The sequence below is a fragment of the Leuciscus leuciscus genome (assembly GCF_965113295.1).
Source record: "Leuciscus leuciscus genome assembly, chromosome: 4".
NCBI classification, from domain to species: Eukaryota; Metazoa; Chordata; class Actinopteri; order Cypriniformes; family Leuciscidae; genus Leuciscus; species Leuciscus leuciscus.
Window position 1 is genome coordinate 7,720,386 of NC_138728.1, and position 26,509 is coordinate 7,746,894.

The 26,509-nt window shown below is 40.1% G+C and overlaps 2 protein-coding genes and 1 long non-coding RNA gene across 5 annotated transcripts in view; 1 reads left to right on the forward strand and 2 right to left on the reverse strand.

The window, feature by feature from the left end:
- LOC309497785 overlaps positions 1-26,509 on the forward strand; it is a 36,149-nt gene that overhangs the window by 8,927 nt on the left and 713 nt on the right. The gene's annotated exons all lie outside the window — the stretch shown is intronic.
- LOC309497748 (putative polypeptide N-acetylgalactosaminyltransferase 8) lies at positions 362-9,188 on the reverse strand. 2 transcript variants are annotated; one of them, XM_082168051.1, is made up of 11 exons: positions 8,965-9,186; positions 8,339-8,555; positions 8,094-8,260; positions 7,816-7,999; positions 7,427-7,624; positions 6,453-6,567; positions 6,181-6,366; positions 5,788-5,925; positions 5,604-5,699; positions 5,302-5,466; positions 362-5,209 (listed from the first exon to the last, which is right to left on the reverse strand). In XM_082168051.1, the coding sequence occupies exons 1-11, from the start codon at positions 9,155-9,157 to the stop codon at positions 5,078-5,080; spliced, it is 1,791 nt and encodes a 596-aa protein (XP_082024177.1). In that variant the 5' UTR covers positions 9,158-9,186; the 3' UTR covers positions 362-5,077. The 2 variants fall into 2 exon arrangements, with proteins under 2 accessions (XP_082024177.1, XP_082024178.1); XM_082168052.1 differs by lacking the exon at positions 5,604-5,699 and having other exon boundaries at positions 8,965-9,188.
- On the reverse strand, positions 9,547-20,281 carry LOC309497745 (putative polypeptide N-acetylgalactosaminyltransferase 8). Of its 2 annotated transcripts, XM_082168047.1 has the most exons (11): positions 19,995-20,280; positions 19,142-19,358; positions 18,897-19,063; positions 18,619-18,802; positions 18,081-18,278; positions 12,184-12,298; positions 11,912-12,097; positions 11,579-11,716; positions 11,397-11,492; positions 11,065-11,229; positions 9,547-10,972 (listed from the first exon to the last, which is right to left on the reverse strand). In XM_082168047.1, the coding sequence occupies exons 1-11, from the start codon at positions 20,185-20,187 to the stop codon at positions 10,841-10,843; spliced, it is 1,791 nt and encodes a 596-aa protein (XP_082024173.1). In that variant the 5' UTR covers positions 20,188-20,280; the 3' UTR covers positions 9,547-10,840. The 2 variants fall into 2 exon arrangements, with proteins under 2 accessions (XP_082024173.1, XP_082024174.1); XM_082168048.1 differs by lacking the exon at positions 11,397-11,492 and having other exon boundaries at positions 19,995-20,281.

Here is a 26,509-nt window from a genome sequence, read left to right on the forward strand (position 1 = left end):
ATCTACACCAAGGTGCCACACTCACAAATCAGTCATTAAAGGGCAAGTGCCCACACAAGTCCAAAAATGTTTTTAAATTAAAACAATATAAGTAAATAACAGGCATAAATTGTTCACAATACTATGGGAATAAAAGTATATTCATCTTACAAACTGTATATTTTAAATGCAGCATTGCAGAGCTCAACAGCTCTGGCCGTGCTGTGATATAAGCAAAGCGCTATTGGCTATTTTAAAAAGGGGAGGAGCTGCCCGATATTTCCCGCCCTGTCTTCCTGTTTCAGTAAAATTCCGTCACCACATTAAAAAACGCTGCAAGTTTCAAGGCACTTCAGTGGGCCTTTAAAACTAATAAAGTATATTTTTGTGGTAATAATCAACATTTTAAATAATATGTAATTGTTTTGCATCACAGTAATGAGAATTAGGGGCATATTTAACTGTAATTAAATGCTAATACTAATCCCTCAGCCAAAAAGGTATTTTAATTAAAAATCACTTTAAAGGGATAGTTCACCCATAAATGGAAATTCTGTCATAATTTACTCACCCTCAAGTTGTTCCAAACCTTTATGATTTTTTTCTTCTGCTGAACACAAAAGAAGATATTTCGAAGAATATGGGTAATCAAACAGTTAATGGGCTCCATTGACTTCCATAGTATGGAAAAAATATTCACTATGGAAGTCAATGGGGCCCATCAACTCTTTGGTTACCGACATTCTTCAAAATATATTCTTTTGTCCTAATAAGCACAAATTTGTGTTTATAAACGCAGCGCTGCTTTGTGTGCAGCCGTTAACATGGAAATTGCTCTATTTCTGCTGTTTCCATAAGTGCCATCTACTGTCAGTGTCGATTTATATTTTCATTCTGCGGTTTTTGTTTGTGTATATGAGACCTAATTTTTATGTGCTGTTGTGAATTTTAACCAGTTGATGAAAAATAAGCTAATGTGCATTCTAAAAATCTAAACAATTCAGATAATAAGGTATCTAGAATTATTAATGGAGCTGATACCTATAATCATTTATCATTTAGAATTTTCATTCACTTACAGTTTAGCAAATAGGATGTTTTAACAACTTATTGACATATGACATACGCACATTACATATCCTCAGTTTCAGGCACAGTGTGATTATAACGAAACAAGAGGTTCATATTTCATAAAGATTACAAAAACACAAGTGAGAACAGTGATGCACATATTATGCAACAATGCAATGTGATGCATAATATTTGAAAAACGTCTCAGGTTACACATGTAACCATGGTACCCTGAGAAGGGGAACAAGACACTGTGTCCTAAGACACTTTGGGGAATGCCTCCGGCATGACGATGTCTGAAATACATGTAAAACGTGTAAAAACAGCCTGTGACGTCACTTTATTGCAACCGTGAGTATAAAAGGGCACCAAGAGTACACGTCATCAGCACTTTTGTCTGAAAGAGACGTGAACAGGTATGCCTGAAGCATGGCAGCAAAACACAGTGTCTTGTTCCCCTTCTCAGGGAACCATGGTTACAAGCGTAACTTGAGACATTCCCTTTCGAATGAGAACTCGCACTGCGTCCGAAGATACTTTGGGGAACGAGTACCCTCCACCATGCTGAAGGAATAACTGCCTAATGGCTATGACAAGCACAAAGAAGGCTCAACGGACTTACATGCCAGAGACCGATCCCTCACTTAGGTCAAACAGAATTGTCAATGACACCATTCCCCACAGCCATGACCTAGGCCCATGCCCAGGAGAACCCTAACCGGGGCATGCGAACAACGCCAGTCCCAAGGGCAGAGATCAAGGTCTGGTAATGCCAGTCCAACTGACAGACATTACCTTTAGGGGAATGCAGGCAAGGAGAAACGAGAGTTCCCTCACCTTGTCACTACACTAGGGGAATCTGGTTCAACCCAAGGAAAGGGGCCTGAGATGGGTCTAATCAAAGACAGTTTACAAAGGCGGCCCTACAGAGGGCCGAACACTTGATGTCACTGTCTAGTTAGAGCTCAGATGAGAGGAGGCCTAAGCAGAACGACTCTCTGTGCGAAAAGAGGCCAGACCTACTCAATCTTACAGACAGTTTGCGAGACGGTCTCCCAGAGGGTCAAACACTTGATGTGTCTGTCTAGCTGAGCTGAGGTGATCGGAAGCCTCAGCAGAACAACTTTCTGAGCGAGAGGTGCCAGCCATGCTCGACCTAAAGGACAGTTTACCAAGGTGGCCTCACAGAGGGCCGAACACTTGATGTCACTGTCTAGCTGGAGCTCAGGTGAGCGAAGGCCTCAGCAGAACGACTCTCTGAGCGAGAGGACGCCCGACCTACTCAACCCAAGACGGCCTAACACACGTCACTGTCTAGGTTAGTGGTTCTCAACGGGGGCGTCCAGAGAACAACGGGGGAAGTTGGAAGCAAGATTTTTGAAAGGGGGGCGTTCAGGTGTTAAAGTTCACGAGTTTAAATATATAACGCAATTTTTTGTTCATTTACTTTTATTCATTTGAAACATTTAGTAATTTATTTGTAATAAACAATTTAAGTGGGCTATTTAAAAAGTGTTAAGGCTATGTATATGTTAAATTATGTTGTAAAACATATGCGCAGAGTGTGATGTCATATTGTGCGTGCATGCACGTCTATGGTGCGCATGAAAGAATATGACAGTCAGCAGCAATAAAAAAATTAAATAAAAAAAACATTCGTCCCCAGCCGCTCTACTCCTGACCGCAAGTCCTCCGTCAGTGTTGTAGGTAGGCACTAGGCAGGTTTTTTGTTCATTTCTATTGCATTACGATTGAAAGCAGTATCAATAATGTCGAAAACATGATGTGCAGTCAAGTTCGGGTGTGTGTATATGCTGTTTAAACGAGTGTTCTCATCTCACCGATATGCTTGTTGTGATTCGTGGAGTTTTGACGACTTGATATTATTTCTTATTCAAAAGTTTAGAATGCGTAACATTCTAAAATCTTCCAGTTTAATGCGACATGTATAGCCTAAGCTATGTATCGTTTTTGCAACGACTCTATTATTTTATTTTTCCAGTCATAGACCTGCGCTCAAGCACTGACTAGAATCCAGCGCTGACAAGAATCTGCATTCACATGCTCAAAAATGTGTTTCGTGCTGACAACAATCCAGCGCTGACTACGCAGGGGAGGAATTGAAAGTTGACAAGCCATTAAAAAGTATTGACTTAAGAAACAATTACATTTTTTCAAATATTTTCAATAAATCATGTTCCCATTCACTCCGGCAACGAATTTTAAAATTAATTAAATTCTATTTATAAGGTAAAACTTTTACATTTTTAGGCATTAACTAATTCCAATCCCTAATGCCAAAATGTTTTCTTTGTTCACCAAGTAATTTACTGGTCAGGCATTATTGTTAACTCGCAAGACAGGAGAAAATGACAATTTGATGGATAATTGAAATATATTCTGCAATCACATTTTGGTAATGTATTCATTCCGCCATCACATCTGAGCGCGAAACGCTGTTTGGGTAGTTTCAAGATAATTAATAATACAATAATAATTTAATTGTTCATATGTGTTTATTCTTGTTAGAAGTTTTTTTTTTTTTTTTTACTGATTATGAACACAAATTAATCACGACAAACCAAATTAATTGTAATTGTATTAATTATACCATTGATGAAAACAAGCTGATACCAAGGTATTTTATGCCTACAATTCTAACATAATTTTTCATGAAAAATCATGATTGTATTTATTTATTTTTCGAAAGTAAGGTTAATGTAAGCAGCTTCTTGCAATACTCTCCTAAATGCGTAATAAAACCTTTGCATTTTGTTTTACAATATATGGCTATTACTGTCATGGGATTAATATTATAACTATTATTATGTAGTAGTGTAATGTAGACAGACACAACTAAAAGAGGATTGAATTTTTCTTTTGTTTAATTTGCACACTGAATATGGGTTGGAGCTTTTAATTTTGAACTCTCAAAGTGCACCAGATTGCTGAATTTAACATTAAAATGCAACATTTTCTTACGGGGGGCATGCCCCCGAACCCCCCTAAAAGGCCAGAGGTCCACCGAACACAGATTTACCAAAAATCCTGTGAGAAACACTGGTAGCAATATGCAGCCAATGCAGTTTATAGCTTGTTTTTTGGATTAATCACTGTGGAGTATAGTTCAATTGTATTAATAAATGACAGTTTTGCACTTATTTCATCTGTTAACTCTCACTCGTTCCTGCTCGCTCATTAGTTTGGGGGTGGGGGCCGTTCAGGGACCTGGATATTGGATAGGCCCAAAAAAAGTTGAGAACCACTGGTCTAGGTGAAACTCAAAACAGCAGGAGCTCCTGTGATCAGAGGAGTTTTGAAGACTTGATATTAACTAGAGGAGCTCAACTGGGTGGAGGTCTCAAGATAATGACTCTCTAAAGTCATAGGAGATCAAACAAACTTGATTCACATACATTTACATATAAACTGAAACAGACACTAATTTATCAAAGTAGAAAAGGACTTACTAGGGGGGTTATCATTAATTTAGTAAAGTTTCTGTAAACTATATGTAAAGTTTACTTGCTCTGTATCTGGTGTTCTCAAAGTTATTTGTCGGCTGAATTCCTTATATGTAAATTAATTATATGATGTGTCACCCTGAGGATTTAAATTAATATTTCAATAATTTAACAGCACATTCGCATGTTCACAAATCTCACATGACATGCAAGTAAACAGATACTAGGTAAACAGATAAGACAAATTTGTATCTTTATATAGTTAAGCGTTTTATTTAGGGCTGTGCAACTTATTATTTTGCTAATTATTTTGTCATTTATTGTGATTTCTATTTGAATGGTGAAAATCATTATTTTTCTCTTAAATCCTCTTTCCGAGTATCAATTATATTTTTACTTTCTCATCAGCCAAATTATATTTTTGTGCCATTTAAGCGTCTAATTTCTCTCAGTTCAAATTTTTCATAGCTGCATTCATGTTATTTTATAACACTTTCTGTGATGTTTCTTAACGTGATCCAGCATTTCAGCTGCGTTTATCTAAATTGATTATATCTTGAGTTTCATAAATCCTGAATTACATGTTGTATCTTCCAGTGCTGGTTTCTGCATTCCTGAATAAAAACGTTTTTTACGTTCTGCTCAGCGCCGATCTCCAGACAGCGTTTGGTGTCTCTGTTCTGTATGGCCTGTCCCTAAAAATCAAACAAGATGAAGAAAACATTTTCATGCAATATTCAGATTGTGATATACCACAGTATTCTCTCAGTATTTGGGGTTTGTTCACCTGTTTGAAGTCCCAGTACATGTGTTTTGGTTTTTCAGTGTCTGAACACCAGGACAGCTCTGGAAACCTGCCTGAGCCGGGATCAATTAGACAGCGCTTCCGATCGTGTAAAAGGGTCGGCAGGGGATCAGTAAGTATCTCACCACTTGCTGTATAGTAAAATACCTGTGTAAGAAGAGACTAAAGTGCGTCAAATATTCCTCAAAAATACAGAGAAGAGAAGAGAAGAGAAGAGAAGAGAAGAGAAGAGAAGAGAAGAGAAGAGAAGAGAAGAGAAGAGGAGAGAAGAGAAGAGATAATACCTGTGGGGAAAAGAAATGACATGGATATAAAATGGGAGTGTTCTCCTCAGATGGCCCCTTATCCAAACATAAACTTGTTTGCAGATCATTAATAAGCTGTGTGATAGAGATAATAAGGACATTATATTAAACCTCTCTTATATAAAATTCTCTTGACTGAGTCATAGTGAACCATATCACTCACCACTCCATAACCTAGGAAATCATTCCTAGGATTTAACGCCGTATAGACATGTTCCAGATACCATTTGAATGGTTTGCATTTCAGCCTCTCTCTCAGTCTCTTTCTCTCTGAAACATCACCGATGTCTATCCCATGGTTCTGTGGGAAAAGGAGAGAACAGATCATAAATCTAATGAAGAGCCAAAACAATTTAACATTTCAAACCTTTAGTCACACCTCTCGGTTTACTTTAATGGTCTCAAACCGAACCTGACAAAATCAACACATCAAGTGTTTGGCCCTCTGTGAGGCCGCCTCTCATCTGAGCTCTAACTAGACAGTCTTACTCAAGACTCCTAGAACTGGTCTTGAACATCCAGAATTTGTGTGGCTGAATCTTTTCATTAGATCTACCAGTATGGGGACACCCCAGGCGATGTGGACATTTTTCTTGTATTCGTCCATCCAAACTTCTGCCACTCTGAGGGCATTTCTCTTCATTACACCACTAAGGTCAGGCGCGTAGGGTTTGTGCGTCCTTTCAATGTGAGCAACTTTAGAGCAGGGAACAATCTCTATACTTCCTCCACACAGCCACACCTGAGCCGAGAAAAATCAACACTGAATATAGTATAATATATAGTGTTTAATATCATATAATTCAGTAGAATGATCATGTGCTTTACCCGTATTCCTAATTCAACATTCTCTCCTCCGTACACCTGCATCCCTCCATCCAGAGTCCCAATCTCACCAAAGAACAGACGATCAACCACAAGTATTCCCATTACAGAGGGACTCCTGGAGAACAGGCGGAGAGAACGGATTTAATAGAGCACAATATAGCAACATCAGCTCAACAGAACGATTGTCAGCGTGAAACTGCTTTCATACAACTTAAACTTAGAGGCCATGTGATGCTATTTTAAAAGGTTGTTATTGTTTATTGGGTGTACTAGTATAGTTATCATGCTTTAATGTTCAAACAACGTAATTTTTCACATATTCCTCTCTATTCTTTGTCTGTTAGACACACTCTGATATCTACAAAGCTCCTTCCAAAAAGCCCAGAGTTCTCTGATTGTCCGGCTGACCGAATGCGCTGTGATTGGCAGAGCGTGTGTCAGATATGTAATGCCCCATACCACAATCGTGTCTCACCTCACCAGTGGTGGAGGTATGATGTCAGAGCCCGGAAGACTAATTCGCAGCTGATTCCCTCAAGATTTTCCTATTGGGTTTTGTAATTGGGATTTTTCAATTTATGAGTAAAATAAAGCCTATGGTAAATATAAGTTGACGATACTTTGACATTTTGTTCTACAACGTAAATTACAAAAAACCCATTATAGAAACCCTTAAGAAAATCTCGAAGGAACCAGTCGTGAATTAGTCTTCTGGGTTATACCTGCACCACTCTATTTAGAGCTGCGCCATGACAGGTATGAAAGTTGTATCTGGACTTTGATCGATGCATTTTGGGCAGGTCTGGAGCAGTGTTTTCTGTTAGATAGAATAAATACCCTTTGTGGAAAATTTCCAGATCTTAAACATGCACTAACAGATGCATTACACACTAAAGGGAAAGGAAAAAAGCATAAAATGGCCTCTTTAATACGGAATCACATCTTATTCACTATTAGACAAAACACACACTCACTTTCCTGGCTGTGAAGGGTCTTTTTGATCGTACCACTTCTGTGGGAAAGCCACGTACATGCACCAGAGAGCCCAGTCAAAACCATGAGCAGAGGCAGAATAGTTTATCACTTCCAAGTCATAGTAATTCACTTTGTCAAACACTGGGCTCAGGACCAGTGTGCGATCAGCCTGGATACGTGCAAGCAGAGGCTCCGCCCTAAAAGTGAGAGAGTACTTGAGAATGTGATTTCATTATTACACTGTTATAATGTTCATGTGTCTGTGGTGATTGTTCACAAGTGTTGTCATTGTTAACTTAAATTAAAGCTATTCAAATAATTCTCGTTAATTGAAATGAAGCTGAAATACAATAAAATGTAAACATATAAGATTACTAAAATTACACACCATCTGACATGGACCTCAATGTGGGCGTCCAAGATGGCAACCACATCTCCGGTGGCAGCCTCCCAGCCTGAGATTCTGGCCTGGGACAGGCCTTTCTGCTCTGGATGGGTCACCATCTTCACCAGGCCTGGGTGCTTCTCATTGATGGAGCTGACATAAACATTCAGCTGTGTCTTCAGCTCTTCTGTGGAAGACATACATCCAGAATGACTAGCTCCGTTTGTTTATAATATGCATCTGTAACTATAGGATTTGATGAAGTTTTGAGAGAAACAAACCATTTCTGCTGTGGTCGTCCACCAGTATGATCTCTTTGAGCAGGTGGGCTGGAGTTCTGTTGATGATGCTGCAAATGGCTCTTTGAATGATAGACAGAGCCTCATCCAGATAAATCAGTACCACGCTGATGGTAGGCAGATTGTGCGGATATTCACGGCCAATGCATCTACAGAACAATGACAAAAGGAAAATAGATGAATCCATCAAGAACGTCAGAGCGTTTCCATGAACGGCTGAAACTCACCTGTGGTCTCGAGTGTCCGGCAGCTCCCGGTCCAGAGGCATCTGGTCACTGAGGAAGGCATTATAGCCATATTTCTGAAAGAGATCTTCAGCCTTCCTCTGGTCGTCCTCAGAAAGTTCCACAGTCCATTGCTTGAAGAGTTCAGAGTTTGGAAACAGCTTCTTTGTTGGATTCTTCACTGGTTTCTTCTCATTTCTTACTTTGAGGCTTTTCTCTTCTGCAAAAAAGTTTGTGTAAATTCGTTAGAACTTTTTACTCTGGTAAACCAGCAAAGTTGAAACCTTAAGGCTCATATTAACAGATTTCTGCACTTAAGCACTTAATTGCATTGCTGATGGAAAACTTTTGCATGATGCATTGCATGTACATCAAGACAGACAGGCAGGCAGACAGAAATATCTTATTTTATGTTCCACAGAAAAACAAAACAAAAAAACATATAGGTTTGAATGACATAAGGTTGAGTAAATGATGAATTTCCATTTTTGGGTAAACTATAAGAAAATAAATAGAGTGAATTTTGGATTCCTGACAACTTTAAAGAGCGCTTAAAGGGTAATATATAAAACAACAGGTAAACAAATTATTTTTGTCAAATTTCATTACAAAACATATTAGAAACTCACCAACAGCGTATAAATGAGCCTCCAGTTTGTCCAGCTTGTTGAGGAGAAGTGCGCTGTGTAACGAGAAATTCTGCTGGACTTGGTGAAGCTGCTTTTCTTGAGTTTGGATTTCCCACTTGACAGAACTCATATAGAGAAACACCACAGCGACAGACAAGACTGGAAACAAACTCTTCACACAGGTAATTCTCATGATGATCAGAACAGCAAAATCACAGTTTGTTAACTGTCAAGATGTTATCCTTCTTCACGTACCAGTTAGTCTGTGGGCACTGTCCCATGTTAGTTTTTGTGACACTAATGTTTGCGGAGTGTTTTTTTTTTTTTTTTTGATCTTAAGCACTCTGACATGATCACATTAATCTTGGGAAGGAGGAGACCAGGACATTGAATCCTGGTAGTTAAACACATCAAAAATATTCACCAAACTGTCTTAACCTCAATGATATCATTCAGCAAAATGAACCAGTCTGACATTACAGTCCTTTAACTTTATTTTCTCATGTTGTGTGTTTTTGATTCATTTTGATTTAGCCTAAATTATAACAGAAGGCACTTGTTACACCAATAACTATTTTATGTTATTTATTTTTTATGGAGAAACACCCACATAAAGTTCACCAAACTAGGAAAAGTCAAAGATATTTTATTTTAAGCCACAATAGGCACATAGTGAGAGTATTCCCAAAGAGATTATCACCAGTTGCAGTTTTCAGTATTCACAAAACCTGCAGCACTGAAAGACTTACTTAGAAAGAGTTGACTTATAGTATTGTAACATTAATTTATGAAGAAACACCCTGCCTCTGCAAACAAGACTTTTAAAATTTGCACAGGCTATTTAATGAACTCTAAAGTCTTTGTTGGCAGTTTGTCTGAAAACGAAGTGCTGGGTGAGCTGGTTTTCAGTTTTATTTGCATAGTACTTTCACAATAAATAATGTTCTAAAGAAGCTTTACATAAGTAAAGCTCCACCCCAGATGACTGTGGCAAGGACAGCTTCTCTGTTGTTCCCCTCTCCTCCATACATGGCTGGTTTTGCCAACTAGAGGGAGACATGGCTTGAGCGTTCACTTAAAGCTACAATTATGTAAAATTTTTTTCATCGCTAGGGGTCGCTAACCTCTTACAATAACAAAGGCGTAGGTTGACGACGCATAAGCGGAATGATGGAACTTGTCATCATGCCAAAGGATCTAATAATGTTTATGGATGAGTGACTACATTGATGTTTTTAACATGACTGTGTTATGAAGCAGGTCGCAATTGCTAATGTCTAATATCTAATTCTAATGCTAAGTCTACTCTGGTCCAGAGACATGCACAGAACGGATCGAGTCAGGATAGTTCACCCATAAATGGAAATTCTGTCATTTACTCACCCTCAAGTTGTTCACCTTTATGAATTTATTTCTGAATCTCTTATATGTAAATTAATTATATGATGTGTCACCCTGAGGATTTAAATTAATATTTCAATAATTTAACAGCACATTTGCATGTTCACAAATCTCACATGACATGCAAGTAAACAGATACTAGGTAAACAGATAAGACAATTTTTTATCTTTATATAGTTAAGCATTTTATTTAGGGCTGTGCAACTTATTTTGCTAATTATTTTGTCATTTATTGCGATTTCTATTTGAATGGTGAAAATCATTATTTTTCTCTTAAATCCTCTTTCCGAGTATCAATTATATTTTTACTTTCTCATCAGCCAAATGATATTTTTGTGCCATTTTAGCATCTAATTTCTCTCAGTTCAAATTTTTCATAGCTGCATTTACGTTATTTTATAACACTTTCTGTGATGTTTCTTAACGTGATCCAGCATTTCAGCTGCGTTTATCTAAATTGATTATATCTTGAGTTTCATAAATCCTGAATTACATGTTGTATCTTCCAGTGCTGGTTTCTGCATTCCTGAATAAAAACGTTTTTTACGTTCTGCTCAGCACTGATCTCCAGACAGCGTTTGGTGTCTCTGTTCTGTATGGCCTGTCCCTAAAAATCAAACAAGATGAAGAAAACATTTTCATGCAATATTCAGATTGTGATATACCACAGTATTCTCTCAGTATTTGGGGTTTGTTCACCTGTTTGAAGTCCCAGTACATGTGTTTTGGTTTTTCAGTGCCTGAACACCAGGACAGCTCTGGAAACCTGCCTGAGCCGGGATCAATTAAACAGCGCTTCCGATCGTGTAAAAGGGTCGGCAGGGGATCAGCAAGTATCTCACCACTTGCTGTATAGTAAAATACCTGTGTAAGATGAGACTAAAGTGTGTCAAATATTCCTAAAAAATACAGAGAAGAGAAGAGAAGAGAAGAGAAGAGAAAAGAAGAGAAGAGAAGAGAAGAGAAGAGAAGAGAAGAGAAGAGAAGAGAAGAGAAGAGAAGAGAAGAGAAGAGAAGAGAAGATATTATACCTGTGGGGAAAAGAAATGACATGGATATAAAATGGGAGTGTTCTCCTCAGATGGCCCCTTATCCAAACATAAACTTGTTTGCAGATCATTAATAAGCTGTGTGATAGAGATAATAAGGACATTATATTAAACCTCTCTTATATAAAATTATCTTGAGTCATAGTGAACCATATGTCACTCACCACTCCATAACCTAGGAAATCATTCCTTGGATTTAACGCCGTATAGACATTTTCCAGATACCATTTGAATGGTTTGCATTTCAGCCTCTCTCTCAGTCTCTTTCTCTCTGAAACATCACCGATGTCTATCCCATGGTTCTGTGGGAAAAGGAGAGAACAGATCATAAATCTAATGAAGAGCCAAAACAATTTAACATTTCAAACCTTTAGTCACACCTCTCGGTTTACTTTAATGGTCTCAAACCGAACCTGACAAAATCAACACATCAAGACTCCTAGAACTGGTCTTGAACATCCAGTATTTGTGTGGCTGAATCTTTTCATTAGATCTACCTGTATGGGGACACCCCAGGCGATGTGGACATTTTTCTTGTATTCGTCCATCCAAACTTCTGCCACTCTGAGGGCATTTCTCTTCATTACACCACTAAGGTCAGGCGCGTAGGGTTTGTGCGCCCTTTCAATGTGAGCAACTTTAGAGCAGGGAACAATCTCTATACTTCCTCCACACAGCCACACCTGAGCCGAGAAAAATCAACACTGAATATAGTATAATATATAGTGTTTAATATAATATAATTCAGTAGAATGATCATGTGCTTTACCCGTATTCCTAATTCAACATTCTCTCCTCCGTACACCTGCATCCCTCCATCCAGAGTCCCAATCTCACCAAAGAACAGACGATCAACCACAAGTATTCCCATTACAGAGGGACTCCTGGAGAACAGGCGGAGAGAACGGATTTAATAGAGCACAATATAGCAACATCAGCTCAACAGAACGATTGCCAGTGTGAAACAGCTTTCATACAACAAGAACCTAAAGAGGCTATATGGTGACACTTTAAAAGGTAAATATTGTGTTTATTGTGTGTACTAGAATAGTTAACATCCTTTAATGTTCAACAAAACATTTTCATATAATGTACATTATTGCCATCTCTCTATTCCCACTCTGTCTGACATACTGATTTCTACAAAGCTCCTCCTTTCGAAAAGCCCAGAGTGCTCTGGTTGGCCAGCTGACCCACTGCGCTGTGATTGGCCAACACCTCAAGCGTGTAACAGATAGGTTACACACTAAAGGAAAAGGAAAACATTAACCCTCATCCTCTCCTCGGGTTATTTTGACCTGAAATTATTTTTTATTTTTTTTATTAATTTAATTTAAAATTGAGTGTTCTTCAGAATGGTCCAAAACCTTAGTACTTTTGTCGCACTTGAACTTGGAATACACACAAACAAAAAAAGGTACTGGATTCGAGGAGTTTATCTGATTGTAATAAAAAAGTAACAAATCCTTCCCTCGCGGGTCAATTTGACCCCCCATAGGAATGAATGGAATGCGGGGAAAAAATAACAAACACACACAAATTAAGGCACGAGACTATAGAATATCCCCAATACAGAACACACTCACATGCATTGCATACACACACACACACACACACACACACACACACACACACACACACACACACACACACACACACACACACACACACACACACGTACGTACATGAAATTCCCATTAAAATTAATGGGGGGTCATATGACGGGGCCAATGTGTTTTTATCAGTCACAATGCAGACTGCACACAGATATTTCCAGCAGCCATATCACCCTGTAGCCCAAGACTGGTTGCCCACTGAAGCTAAGCAGGGCTGAGCCTGGTTAGTACCTGGATGGGAGACCTCCTGGGAAAAACCAGGTTGCTGCTGGAAGAGGTGTTAGTGAGGCCCTAACACCCCAGTGTAGTGACGGGGACACTATACTGCCAAAAGAGCACCGTCCTTCGGATGAGACGTTAAACCGAGGTCCTGACTCTCTGTGGTCATTAAAAATCCCAGGATGTCCTTCGAAAAAGAGTAGGGGTGTAACCCCGGCATCCTGGCCAAATTTGCCCCTTGGCCTCTGTCCATCATGGCCTCCTAATCATCCCCATATACTGATTGGCTTCATCACTGTCTCCTCTCCACCGGTAAGCTGGTGTGTGGTGAGCGTTCTGGCGCAATATGGCTGCCATCGCATCATCCAAGTGGATGCTGCACATTGGTGGTGGTTGAGGAGATTCCCCCCTTCTATGTAAAGCGCTTTGAGGTCTCAGAAAAAGCGCTATATAAATGTAACAAATTATTATTATTATTATATTGTGCCACAAAGTGGTTTTGATTTGAACACATTTACAATGCAGATAATTATTTTAATGTCAAATTTCTAATTTGTTTATTTAACTCTCATAAATATTATTTCTATTTACATGGCTTTTTTGCTCATTGGAAACAATGATAATGATATTTCAACTATCCAGTCAAATCAAATGTGTTATGTGGCATTCAGTGACATGCTTTTTAAATGATATATAGGCCTATAGGTGAATAATAATAATAATAATAATATACATCTAAATAGATCATATAAGATTAAAAATAAGATTTAGAGAGACGCGTTGGCACAATTAACAACAGCCGCGAGTGAAAATTAAAATTATTGTTACATTTGCACTTAAGCCTTTGCTCCTAGCAGGTTGGAATTGCCACATTTTCGCGTTATTTACACTTAATTGCCCGACCGAAACAGCTGTACTCACTCAAGCGGTGAAAGCATTATCCGTATATCTGTGTAATTTGCGCGCTGTCGCGGAAGCGTCAGCGGAAGCGTTCAGCCTCCTCGTGTTAAGACCGACTCGGGAAAAGACCAGCGACTCTACCTGCGCGACTCCACCGAGCAAGGACACCAGAAAGGCACTTAAGTATCTCCTCTTCCCCTTCTCTTCCCTCTACTTACCTTATTGTTCACCTTAATCAACATGTGCTTTCAATACATTCCTGTTATCTCTCGGCACCGTCCTTTCATCACGCGCAATAGGCAGCGCAATACTGCCAATCTGCGTCCCATCCTCACATCCTCACATACTCCTCTCTCTCTTTCCGTGGGTCTATGGAATTGTCAGTCAGCAGTCAATAAAGCTGACTTCATTCCAGCCTTTGCATCTCATTCTACTCTTAGTATCTTGGGGCTGACTGAGACCTGGATTCGTCCAGAAGACTCAGCAACCCCTGCTGCTCTCTCTAGCAATTTCTCCTTCTCCCACTCCCCTCGCCAGTCTGGGAGAGGTGGGGGTACAGGGCTTCTCGTTTCTAACAATTGCAAATACTCCACGCTCTCTTCTCTATGCAACAACAACTCATTTGAATATCATGCTATTACACTTACAACCCCCATTAAAATCCATATTGTAGTCATTTATCGCCCCCCAGGTCAGCTGGGTAACTTTGTAGATGAGCTGGATGTGCTGCTGTCCACTTTCCCTGAGGACGGCACCCCACTTCTAGTCTTCGGTGACTTCAACATTCATCTCGAAAAGCCACATGCAACAGACTTCACCTCTCTCCTAGCCTCTTTCGATCTCAAACGACTCATCACCACAGCTACTCACAAATCAGGCAACCAACTGGACCTGGTTTACACACGCAACTGCACCACAGAAAACATCCTGGTGACACCTCTCCACGTTTCAGATCATTTCCTCATTACTTTCAGTCTACAACTCTCTACCCCTGCACCCCCACCCCCACCACCAGCCACTTTCAGACGAAACCTGCGCTCACTTTCCCCCTCCCATCTCTCCTCTGCCGTGTCATCCTCTCTTCCCCCACCCTCACAATTCTCATCTCTGGATGTGAATACCGCAACGGACACCTTATGCTCCACTCTAATCTCTTCTCTAGACATTATCTGCCCTCTCTCCTCCAGGCCAGCACGCACTACTCCCTCTAACCCCTGGTTATCTGAGGTTCTTCGGGAACACCGGACCAAACTCAGGGCAGCGGAGAGGAAATGGCACAAATCAAAAGACGCATCTGACCTGAGTATGTATCAATCTCTCCTCTCCTCCTTTTCTGTTGATGTTCATGCTGCAAAATCTTCATACTTCCACAACAAGATCAACAGCTCCTCCAACACACGATTACTCTTCAAGACATTCAACTCTCTCCTCTGTCCACCTCCACCACCTCCCGCCTCCTCCTTAACTGCTGACGATTTTGCGACCTTCTTCACCAACAAAACAACAGCTATCAGCAGTCAGTTCTCAGCTCCACACACACAGGAACCCAGACCGACCCCTTCCACAGCCAATACCCCTCTGTCCTCCTTTTCTTCGCTAACCGAGGAAGAAGTATCTACACTTCTCCTCTCCAGTCACCCTACCACCTGCACGCTTGACCCCATCCCCTCACACCTTCTACAAGCCATCTCTCCCACACTTCTACCATCACTCACACACATCATCAACTCATCCCTCCACACTGGCACCTTCCCTACAGCATTCAAGCAGGCTCGGGTTACTCCACTGCTCAAAAAACCAACGCTAAACACATCATTGGTAGAGAATTACAGACCTATCTCTCTCCTACCATTCATTGCAAAGACACTTGAAAGAGCTGTCTTCAACCAACTAACATCCTTCTTGTCTCTAAACAACCAGCTGGATGTCAACCAATCTGGCTTCAAGAAAGGACATTCAACTGAGACTGCATTACTGTCAGTCACAGAAGCCCTACGGATCGCAAAAGCTGCTTCCAAATCTTCAGTCCTCATTCTCCTGGATCTGTCTGCTGCCTTCGACACGGTGAATCATCAGATCCTTCTGTCCACCCTCTCATCACTGGGCATCACAGGAACTTCACTCCACTGGCTTGAGTCCTATCTCACAGGTAGGTCCTTCAAGGTCGCATGGAGAGGTGAGGTATCCAGAGCACATCAGCTGACCACAGGGGTTCCCCAGGGTTCAGTTCTTGGTCCCCTCCTCTTCTCCATCTACACCACATCACTGGGACACATCATACAGGCACACGGTTTTTCCTACCACTGCTATGCTGATGACACACAGCTCTTCCTCTCCTTTCAACCAGATGATCCCACAGTAGCTGCACGGGTCTCAAGCTGTCTGGCGGACATCTCCACATGGATGAAGGAACACCACCTGCAGCTCAACCTGGCAAAGACTGAGCTTCTCGTCCTCCCTGCCAATCCGTCTCTACAGCACGACTTCACCATCCAGCTAGAGTCATCATTAATCACCCCATCAAGATCGGTCAGAAATCTTGGAGTAACGTTTGATGACCAGCTGACCTTCACAGATCACATTTCAAAGACAGCTCGATCATGCAGGTTTGCACTGCACAACATCAGGAAGATCAGGCCTTTCCTAACTGAGCATGCAACACAACTTATCGTCCAGGCCCTGGTCATCTCTAGGCTTGACTACTGCAATGCCCTTCTGGCTGGACTCCCAGCATGTGCGACCAAACCCCTACAGATGATCCAGAATGCTGCAGCTCGTCTTGTCTTCAACGAGCCCAAGAGGGCCCACGTCACTCCTCTGTTCATCTCTCTGCACTGGCTACCTCTAGCTGCTCGCATCAAGTTCAAGGCACTGACGCTTGCTTACAGAACTATCACAGGCTCAGCTCCCTCCTACTTTCACTCACTCCTACGAGTCTACATCCCTACCAGACACCTACGATCGGTCAACGAGCGACGTCTCGTGGTTCCATCACAGAAAGCCACAAAATCACTTTCCAGAACATTCTCATTTACAGTTCCATGCTGGTGGAACGCTCTCCCCACCCTCATCCGGAATGCAGAATCCCTGACAACATTCAAAAAACAGCTGAAAACCAATCTCTTCCGTGAGCACTTAACCTTATAGAAAAAAAAAAAAAAAAAAAAAAAAAAAAAAAAAAAAAAAAAACCTTTCCCTTTGAAACATCACTTATCAGGCTTATGCTACTCTGAATAATACCTGAACTTCGTATTTTGAGCACTTCCTGCGTTGTTGTTGCTTTTGCCTCTTTATGATGACTCGCTGAACTTAGTCCTAATTTGTAAGTCGCTTTGGATAAGGGCGTCTGCTAAATGACTAAATGTAAATGTAAATGTAAATTTAAATCTTGTAAATAAAGAAAATAGTTATAGAAATGTTCAGTCTATTTGTATTCATAAATGACCAAATTAAACAAATTAAGTATAAAAAAAATAGTAATAATACTACATAGGTTAGGCTATTCAAAACACTACGTCCTCGTTGCTTAAAGTTTAAATAAGCTAAAGCTACTGATTTAAAATCACAGAATAATTTATCTAATCAAACACAACCATTTTTATCTATTTATTCTATCTTTAACTTGGCATTACAGTTTACATTACAATCAAGTATGTCATCGTGTCTATCTCTAAGTTGAAAGAATGTGCTTGATTATTTACTAATCAAATCTAGTAATTTAAAGGTAAATAAAATATAAAATAACAAAAAAGCTGCAAAAAAAAATTGCATCAAAATAAACTGATATAAGCTTTCTGGACAAAAAATAGGCATACGTTTAGGCCTTCTCGAGGGAAGGCTATGTTACAACTACGGGAGAAGAGGATGCATCAAATGGTCTCTTTAATACGAAGTCACATCTTAAACACAATATTGCACAACACACACTCACTTTCCTGGCTGTGAAGGGTCTTTCTGATCATACCACTTCTGTGGGAAAGCCACGTACATGCACCAGAGAGCCCAGTCAAAACCATGAGCATAGGCAGGATAGTTTGTCACTTCCAAGTCATAGTAATTCACTCTGTCAAACACTGGGCTCAGGACCAGTGTGCGATCAGCCTGGATACGTGCAAGCAGAGGCTCCGCCCTAAAAGTGAGAGAGTACTTGAGAATGTGATTTCATTATTACACTGTTATAATGTTCATGTGTCTGTGGTGGTTGTTCACAAGTGTTGTCATTGTTAACTACATTTAAAGCTATTCCAATATTTTTCGGTAATTGAATTAGAGCTGAAATACAATGAAATATAAACATAACAATTACTACTAATACTAAAAGCTAATTCAAAATATTAGGAAATTACTCATTTGAAAATAATACTAAAACACTGCTTCGCATCAGTTATGCAATTTTGTTTTAATATCATCTAGCTGAGCAAATATTGATTTTATTGCCAGATACTGAAGTCAGCTGAGCAGTTTCACACCATTTGACATGGACCTCAATGTGGGCGTCCAAGATGGCAACCACATCTCCGGTGGCAGCCTCCCAGCCTGAGATTCTGGCCTGGGACAGGCCTTTCTGCTCTGGATGGGTCACCATCTTCACCAGGCCTGGGTGCTTCTCATTGATGGAGCTGACATAAACATTCAGCTGTGTCTTCAGCTCTTCTGTGGAAGACATACATCCAGAATGACTAGCTCAGTTTGTATATAATATGCATCTGTAACTATAGGATTTGATGAGGTTTTGAGAGAAACAAACCATTTCTGCTGTGGTCGTCCACCAGTATGATCTCTTTGAGCAGGTGGGCTGGAGTTCTGTTGATGATGCTGCAAATGGCTCTTTGAATGACAGACAGAGCCTCATCCAGATAAATCAGTACCACGCTGATGGTAGGCAGATTGTGCGGATATTCACGGCCAATGCATCTACAGAACAATGACAAAAGGAAAATGTATGAATCCATCAAGAACGTCAGAGTGTTTCCATGAACGGCTAAAACTCACCTGTGGTCTCGAGTGTCCGGCAGCTCCCGGTCCAGAGGCATCTGGTCACTGAGGAAGGCATTATAGCCGTATTTCTGAAAGAGATCTTCAGCCTTCCTCTGGTCGTCCTCAGAAAGTTCCACAGTCCATTTCTTGAAGAGATATGAGTTTGGAAACAGCTTCTTTGCTGGCTTCTTCACTGGTTTCTTCTCATTTCTTCCTTTGAGGCTTTTCTCTTCTGCAAAAATGTTTGTGTAAGTCAATAAAATTAGTTAGAACTTTTTACTCTGGTAAACCAGCGAAGTTGAAACCTTAAAGCTCATATTAACAGATTTCTGTTGTTTTATCTATTTGAAAATCATTGTCTACAATCACTTTAAATTACATTAATACAATCCAACCAAGTTTCTTCAATATAGTGATTTAAATAATATTTTGCATGACAATGTAAAAATAAAGGTGTAATTCACCTTTAGTTTTACATTGTTATGTAATTTTTCTCAGTGATTTTTTTTCTCAAGACTTGAAAAATACTTTTGAAAAATGTTTATCATCATGTTTAAAAAAAATATTTTAAAAAGAGATATCCCAGTCATAGTGGCATAGTAACAGCTGTTTTCATTTTTTTTAAAGCACTTAATTGCATTAGTGACGGAAAACTTTTGCATGATGCATTGCATAATATCAAGGCAGACAGAAATATCTTATTTTATGTTCCACAGAAGAAGAAAAAAACATATAGGTTTGAATGACATTAGGTTGAGTAAATGATGAATTTCCATTTTTGGGTAAACTATAAGAAAATAAATAGAGTGAATTTTAGTTTCCTGACAACTTTAAAGAGATTTCATTACAAAACATATTAGAAACTCACCAACAGCGTATAAATGAGCCTCCAGTTTGTCCAGCTTGTTGAGGAGAAGTGCGCTGTGTAACGAGAAATTCTGCTGGACTTGGTGAAGCTGCTTTTCATGAGTTTGGATTTCCCACTTGACAGAACTCATATAGAGAAACACCACAGCGACAGACAAGACTGGAAACAAACTCTTCACACAGCTAATTCTCATGATGATCAGAACAGCAAAATCCCAGTTTGTTAACTGTCAAGATGTTATCCTTCTTCACGTACCAGTTAGTCTGTGGGCACTGTCCCATGTTAGATTTTGTGACACTATTGTTTGCTGAGAGTTTTTTTTTTAGTTTGCTGATCTTTATCACTCTGACATGATCACATTAATCTTGGGAAGGAGGAGACCAGGACATTGAATCCTGGTAGTTAAACTAAAATATTCACTTGACCAAACTTTCTTATCCTCAATGATATCATTCAGCAAAATGAACCAGGCTGACATTATAGTCCTTTAACTTCATTTTCTCATGTCGTGTGTTTTTGATTCATTTTGATTTAGCCTAAATTATAACAAAAGGCACTTGTTACACCAATAACTATTTTATGTTATTTATTTTTTATTGAGAAACACCCACATAAAGTTCACCAAACTAGGGAAAGTCAAAGATATTTTATTTTAAGCCACAATAGGCACATAGTGAGAGTATTCCCAAAGAGATTATCACCAGTTGCAGTTTTCAGTATTCACAAAACCTGCAGCACTGAAAGACTTACTTAGAAAGAGTTGACTTATAGTATTGTAACATTAATTTATGAAGAAACACCCTGCCTTTACACAGATTATATTTAATGAACTTTAAAGTCTTTGTTGGCAGTTTGTCTGAAACTTTGTACTTTCGCAATATATAATGTTCCAAAGAAGCTTTACATAAGTAAAGCTGAACCCTAGATGACTGTGGCAAGGACAGCTTCTCTGTTGTTCCCCTCTCCTCCATACATGGCTGGTTTTGGCAACTAGAGGGAGACTTGAGGCTTGAGTGTTCACTTAAAGCTCCAATTATGTAAAAAAAATTTCGTCGCTAGGGGTCACTAACCTCTTACAATAACAAAGGCGTAGGTTGAAAACGGACGAGCGTAATTATGGAACTTGTCGTCATGCCGAAGGATCTAATAATTTTTATGGATGAGTGACTACATTGATGTTTTTAACATGACTGTGGTATGAAGCAGGTTGCGATTGCTAATGTCTAATGCTAATGCTAATCCTACTCTGGTCCAGAGATACGCACAGAACGGATCATATGCATGAGTCGGCGCAGACCACAAAACATGTCGAAGCGATATGGAGGAGATTATAGGAGGAGAAACAGTTAGACAGACTCGGCTTTAGAAACAGCACTGACAAGTGGAAGAGATAACACTGGTGCCATGCATGCATAAACATACATTTCAAAATGACACGTGCACAGATTACACTTTTCAAACAACACATCATCAGCATGATTATGATCACTGTTTTGCTTTAGTAACAGTTTCATATTAAATCTAAAGGAGGAATCTATTCGACTTTGGCAGTCATAAGCTGTTAAATGCAGCAGAAAAAAGAAGAAATCGCCGGTGCAACACAGATGTCTTCTTATTAATTAATTTATTCAAGGTGCATAACAATGACTAACGTTTCGATGTAAAATTACATCTTCATCAGAGTCCTTGGAGAGAATGGGTAGTAAAGCCCTTAATAAAGATCATCAACAGGTGTGATTGTACGTAAAGGGGGCGTTGGCCACCCTAAAATACACCCATCTACACCAAGGTGCCACACTCACAAATCAGTCATTAAAGGGCAAGTGCCCACACAAGTCCAAAAATGTTTTTAAAATGAAAACAATATAAGTAAATAACAGGCATAATTTGTTCACAATACTATGGGAATAAAAGTATATACATCTTACAAACTGTATATTTTAAATGCAGCATTGCAGAGCTCAACAGCTCTGGCCGTGCTGTGATATAAGCAAAGCGCTATTGGCTATTTTAAAAAGGGGAGGAGCTGCCCGATATTTCCCGCCCGGTCTTCCTGTTTCAGTAAAATTCCGTCACCACATTAAAAAACGCTGCAAGTTTCAAGGCACTTAAAACTAATAAAGTATATTTTTGTGGTAATAATCAACATTTTAAATAATATGTAATTGTTTTGCATCACAGTAATGAGAATTAGGGGCATATTTAACTGTAATTAAATGCTAATACGAATCCCTCAGCCAAAAAGGTATTTTAATTAAAAATCACTTTAAAGGGATAGTTCACCCATAAATGGAAATTCTGTCATAATTTACTCACCCTCAAGTTGTTCCAAACCTTTATGATTTTTTTCTTCTGCTGAACACAAAAGAAGATATTTCGAAGAATATCAATTCAATACCTTTATTTGTCCCCCAGTGGGGCAATTAGTTTCACAGCATAGGAGCACACAAACTTACAACACAAATACACATAATATGATAAAATAACATAATGCACATTCTGATCAAATTCAATGATGTGTAAGCTACCTTACCCTCCTGGCATTTAGAAGAGAGACAGCAGACGGAACAAAGGAGTGTTTAAATCTGTTTGTTTTAGCAAATGGGAGTCTGAGCAATGAACCTGATGGTAGAAACTGAAACTGTAGATATAAAGGATGAAAACAGTCAGTCAAGATGGAGTTTGCTTTCTTAAACAGCTGTTTTTTGTAAAGATCCTGTAAAGTTTCTTGTGGAAGCCCAATAATTTTACTACTGACACTAACAACCTTGTTCAGTAAGTTCCTCTCTTTTACCCTCAAGAATTGAAACCAACAAACAAAGGAGAACGTAATAATAGACTCAATAAAAGAACGATAAAACAAAGTCATCAAAGTCGTCAACCTGAAATTTAGATAATTTTCTAAGACAAAAAAGACGCTGCTGGCTTTTCTTATGGATCGAGTCAGTATTTTTCTTAAATGTCAACTTGTTATCGAGGAAAGTGCCTAAGTACTTATAAGACTCTACCGATTCAACTGTCTGACCATCAATCACTGTGGTGTCAGGGGAAGGCTGAACACGTCTAAAATCAATGCACATGTCCTTTGTCTTTAAAACGTTTAAGGATAAAAAAGATTCCTGACACCATTTTAAAAAGTAATCAATCACAGGACCATGCAAAGTTTCAGTGCTATTCAACAGGCTCACTATAACTGAGTCATCCGCAAACTTCAATATATGACGGTTTTCAAAAATGCTACGACAGTCATTTGTGTACAATATGTACAGCAAAGGAGAGAGAACGCACCCTTGTGGTGAGCCAGTAGATGTTACAGATAGATCAGAAAATTTGCCATTTACTCTGACTTTTTGTGTTCTGCCTGTAAGAAAGTCCAAGATCCAGCCAACAATACTACCTTCCAGACCAAAGTTATCCCTTAGTCTCTGGATTAGTAGATGAGGCTGAATAGTGTTGAAGGCAGATGAAAAATCAACAAACATCAATCTGACATGGTTGTTTGGACTGTCAAGGTGCTTGCAGATGTAATTCAACAGAGTTATGGTGGCATCCTGAACCCCTCTCTTGGACCTGTACGCGAACTGCAGAGGGTCCATCAGGTGTTCAGTAGTTTTCAGCAGTTCAGCTTTGATCAGTTTTTCCAGTGACTTCATAACTAATGAGGTCAGGGCTATAGGCCTAAAGTCATTTAATGATTTAGGATGTTTAGATTTACCAACAGGGACTATAGTAGACTGTTTCCACAGATTAGGCACCTTCTGATGAGACAAGGATAAATAAAAAATATAATAAAAAATCGGGCCTAATTGTTCAGCACAGTTGGAGAGTAATCGACTACTGATATTATCTGGACCAGCACTTGTTCTTATTTTACAGCGTTTAAAAGTTTTAACAACAGAATATTCATCAAAAAGAGGAGAAACGTACTTGGTTACTTACGTAACCTCGGTTCCCTTAGAGATAAGGGAACGAGTACTGCGTTGCAAACGCTGTGGGAAAACTCCTTTTCTCGAGAATATTGAAGCCTTTATTTTAAAACGCATTGCTGCAGCACAGGCGAGAGCATCATGCTCGCACGAGCGCGCTGATAGGCTGTGCTGAGGCAACTGCACGAACCAATGGCGAGAAGGCAGAGGCGCGCGAACCAATCAGAGCGCTTGGCGCCCTGCCAGACTCGAGCGCGCCAAACAGGGCGTGGCAGAAGAGTATAAATACAGAGAAAACTCGCCATATGACAGGTCTAATCGACTGAAGCGAAAACACCTGATGCAAGAGAAATAGCACGGCAAGGCAACGCAGTACTCGTTCCCTTATCTCTAAGGGAACCGAGGTTACGTAACCAAGTACGTTCCCTTACGAGAACATTCTCTCGTACTGCGTTGCAAACGCTGTGGGAACACTTTTTAAAACGCCGTGCTATTAGTCTTGTGGCTACTCTGAGAGTCCAGGGAGCCCCAGGACTATGACAGAGTGGCCCGAATACCACGGACCAGAATGTCGGGCCTAAAGAGATATTCATAATGTGTACATAGAGCTGGACCGAAAGGGCCAGTCACCTAAGTATAAAACCCACATAACTCGAGGTAACAACCATGTGTCTGAGTCAACACTAGCCTGGGTCCACAGAGCCAGGGCCTAGATGGAGAGAACTCGTGCTTGCAGAGCAGGGACCTCTAAGTTATAAAACCTTGCAAATGTGGACGGAGCGGACCAGCCGGCCGCCGCACAAATGTCTTCGATAGGGATACCACTGGACCAAGCCCACGAGGAGGCCATGCCTCTCGTAGAGTGAACTCTAACACCTATGGGACAAGGGAGGCCCAGTGAGGTGTATGCCAGAGCAATGGCGTCGACTATCCATCTGGATAGCGTGATTTTCGTGACCGGAAGACCCTTGGTCCAGCCCCCGAAACAGATAAAAAGCTGTTCAGACTGTCTGAAAGAGGCAGAACGCTCCAGATATTTACAGTACATAAAATAAGAAAAAAATTATGTAGACTTTTATTAGAATTTATTAGAATAATAATTAGACTTTCAAAAAAAGTAATTTCTGAAAAAAGTACTTTTAATAACAAGTTTTTAGTATCAAGAGTAAAACTAGAGGTATGTATTCTGCAGGGGAAAAAACTCATTGTCAGGGTTTTTATTATAGTTTGTATTTATATTATGCTACTCCTGCATTTTACTTCTGAATATTTTCAAGGTTGTTACATTATATACTTTTGTGTAGTTTAATGTAAAATCATATGTGAGGAAAAAAAGGTACTTCAGTAGGTTACTTCACATTTGTACGTGAATATTTAATGAAATATGCAGTTCCGAAAATTAAAGTTCCATATCAGTTTGAAAATTAAAGTCTCATATAAGTTTGATATGTCCCATATCAAAGGGCGCATCTGAAGCGCTCGGACCGGTCTAGCCTACAAGGACTGTTCTTGTCGCCTGGCAACCGTGACAGCTGCCGATGACGAGCGCGAGAAATACTGGACTTTTTTATATTCAATTGGGTTTTATATTCAAACAGGGCTAAACCAAAAATACATGACCTGGCAGCGCCGGGGCTGAAACATTCTCACCATGTCAAGTAAAATATAAAACATAAAAATGACAATAGCCAATTCTGGCTCCATAGCTGTTTACTCAATTAGGCTATATCAAATGAATTATAAGGATGGCAGCTGTCCTCTCGCACCGTTGAGGAGCGGTGATCAGAAACACCTGGTTGCGCAATTAGGAAATCCTATGAAGGCTACATGGTGCGTCCTTCGGAGGACGCAAAGGCTGCATCCTTGAAGTCTTCAGTCCTTCAAAGGATGCAGCCTTCACATTGGGACACAGCTACAGTGTCTTGTTCCCCTTCTCAGGGAACCATGGTTACATGCGTAACTTGAGACATTCCCTTTCAAATGAGAAGTCGCACTGCGTCCGAAGACACTTTGGGGAACGAGTAACCACCATGCTGAAGGAATAACTGCCTAATGGCTATGACAAGCACAAAGAAGGCTCAACGGACTTACATGCCAGAGACCGATCCCTCACTTAGGTCAAACAGAATTGTCAATGACACCATTCCCCACAGCCGTCATAGGCCCATGCCCTAAGCCAGGAGAACCCTAACCGGGGCATGCGAACAACCCCTCGCCTTGTCACTACATCTGGTTCAACCCAAGGAAAGGGGCCTGAGACGGGTCTAATCAAAGACAGTTTACAAAGCCTACAGAGGGCCGAACACTTGATGTCACAGTCTAATTAGAGCTCAGATGAGAAGAGGCCTAAGCAGAACGACTCTCTGAGCGAGAGGTGCCAGCCATGCTCGACCTAAAGGACAGTTTACCAAGGTGGCTTCACAGAGGGCCGAACACTTGATGTCACTGTCTAGCTGGAGCTCAGGTGAGCGAAGGCCTCAGCGGAACGACTGTCTGAGCAAGAGGAGGCCCGACCTACTCAACCCAAGACGGCCTGGCACTCAATGTCACTGTCTAGGTGGAACTCAAAACAGCAGTAGCTCCTGTGAG

Excerpts from the sequence above, each read along its gene's own strand:
- LOC309497748 (XM_082168051.1), bottom strand. The coding sequence starts at position 9,157 with ATGAGAATTACCTGTGTGAAGAGTTTGTTTCCAGTCTTGTCTGTCGCT. Across the intron at positions 5,926-6,180 it reads CCTGGGGTGTCCCCATACTG|AACCATGGGATAGACATCGG; the intron begins GTAGATCTAATG and ends CTTTTCCCACAG. Across the intron at positions 5,467-5,603 it reads GTCATTTCTTTTCCCCACAG|GTATTTTACTATACAGCAAG; the intron begins GTATTATCTCTT and ends CTTCTTACACAG.
- LOC309497745 (XM_082168047.1), bottom strand. The coding sequence starts at position 20,187 with ATGAGAATTAGCTGTGTGAAGAGTTTGTTTCCAGTCTTGTCTGTCGCT. Across the intron at positions 19,359-19,994 it reads GGCTCATTTATACGCTGTTG|AAGAGAAAAGCCTCAAAGGA; the intron begins GTGAGTTTCTAA and ends ACATTTTTGCAG. Across the intron at positions 11,230-11,396 it reads GTCATTTCTTTTCCCCACAG|GTATTTTACTATACAGCAAG; the intron begins GTATAATATCTT and ends CATCTTACACAG.